The 1,892-nt window shown below is 45.0% G+C and overlaps 1 protein-coding gene across 7 annotated transcripts in view; it reads right to left on the minus strand.

The window, feature by feature from the left end:
• polr3glb (RNA polymerase III subunit GL b) overlaps positions 1-1,892 on the minus strand; it is a 6,446-nt gene that overhangs the window by 1,722 nt on the left and 2,832 nt on the right. For all 7 annotated transcript variants that reach the window (XM_031880060.1, XM_031880062.1, XM_031880061.1 and 4 more), the window contains 2 exons: positions 882-1,011; positions 723-791 (listed from right to left, as the gene is read on the minus strand). In XM_031880060.1, the coding sequence (XP_031735920.1) occupies positions 723-791; positions 882-1,011 (199 nt within the window). The remainder of the gene's footprint in view (positions 1-722; positions 792-881; positions 1,012-1,892) is intronic.

Here is a 1,892-nt window from a genome sequence, read left to right on the forward strand (position 1 = left end):
GAAGGTGACCCAGCTCTACTCTTCATCACTATGATGCTGTAACTCAGAGGTGATGATGGTGACCCAGTGATGTCCAGTAGTCTCCAGTGAGAGCAACAGCTGCTGCACGTTGTAACGCCGTTGCTTTAGTCGTCCTCTCCTTTAATACAACTCGTGTGTTCTTCTTGTGACGGTGCGTCTTGAGGCTCATACGTGACGTCATTCGTTGAGATCCTAAAGCTGTGTTCACACCAAACGCGACGTGAACGCACCTTGAGAACGTTCCTCAGACCGACATCTTCCACAACACTAACCTGCAGTTTGTCTCCACTTCTCTGCAGCATCTGTTAGCTTGTCTTGCTTTAGTTTATCTAAACTTCTCCCACACGCTGCATCAACGTAGTCTGAAGACTTCCTCCACCGCTGCCAGTGAGCAACGCACTTTACAAATAATAATGAATAAAAATGCGTGAATGCGCGATAACATAGTTGTCGGCGTTAATTAATTAATGCGTTAACGCGATAATAACGTGTTAACTTGCCCAGCACTAATATATAGAGATTATTGTATATAGAGATTATTGTACATGTATATATAGAGATTATTGTACATAGAGATTATTGTATATAGAGATTATTGTATATAGAGATTATATAGATATATATATATATATATATATAGATTATTGAATATAGAGATTATTGTTTATATAGATTATTGTATATAGAGATTATTGTCTGACCTGGATTCCAGTCCATCAGTCTGTCCGTCTGCTCGTTGCTGTGATATTTGTCAGAGTATCTCTCCACATCTGGACAGGAAACACATGATGAAGACCTTCACAATAAAAGTGTTGATTGATCAGTTGATCCAGGACTTTCTGTGTGTGTGTGTGTGTGACCTCTCCGTGCAGCAGCTGGCTGGATGAAGAAGGGCAGAGTCTTCATGGCTCCTCTGAACTCCTGTTTGAGAGCCAACAGATACTCCGCCTCCTCTCCACCTGTCAGGGGGAGGGGCTTCTGCTCCATCACCTGAATGCACACAGAGAGTCACTACATGAGAACAGTGATGTCAGTAACATGACATCACACATGAAGAAGTCACATGACTGGTGTTTGTTTCCAAGTGTTTCCATTAAATGAGTCTGACTGATCTGTGATCACACAACTTCATTATGAAATAAAATACATGACGACTTCTTCTCTCATTGTGTCACTGACCATCTGAACTCACACGTCGACATCAGAAACACCAGGAAGTACAGTGATCCATGAGTGAGTGAGTGAGTGAGTGTGTGTGTGTGTGAGTGAGTGTGTGTGTGTGTGTGTGTGAGTGTGCATGTGAGTGAGTGAGTGTGCATGTCAGTGAGTGAGTGTGCATGTGTGTGTGCATGTGTGTGTGTGTGTGTGAGTGAGTGAGCGTGTGCATGAGTGAGTGAGTGAGTGCATGTGTGTGTGTGTGTGTGTGAGTGAGTGTGAGAGTGTGTGTGTGTGCATGTGTGTGTGAGTGAGTGAGTGTGTGTGCATGCATGTGTGAGAGTGTGTGTGTGCATGTGAGTGAGTGTGCATGTGTGAGGAGTGAGTGTGTGTGTGAGTGAGTGTGCATGTGTGAGTGAGTGTGCATGTGTGAGTGAGTGTGCGTGTGAGAGTGCGTGTGCGTGCGTGAGTGAGTGTGCGTGAGTGTGCGAGTGAGTGAGTGTGTGAGTGAGTGAGTGCAAGTGTGTGAGTGTGCGAGTGAGTGAGTGTATGTGTATGCGTGTGTGTGTGAGTGTGAGTGAGTGTGTGAGTGAGTGAGTGCAAGTGTGTGAGTGTGCGAGTGAGTGTGTGAATGTGTATGCGTGTGTGTGTGAGTGAGTGTATGCGTGCATGTGTGAGTGTGCATGTGTGAGAGTGTGTGTGCATGTGTGAGTGAG

This window comes from Anarrhichthys ocellatus, unplaced genomic scaffold, assembly GCF_004355925.1.
Source record: "Anarrhichthys ocellatus isolate YVR2014 unplaced genomic scaffold, GSC_Weel_1.0 scaffold542, whole genome shotgun sequence".
In the NCBI taxonomy this organism is placed as follows: Eukaryota; Metazoa; Chordata; class Actinopteri; order Perciformes; family Anarhichadidae; genus Anarrhichthys; species Anarrhichthys ocellatus.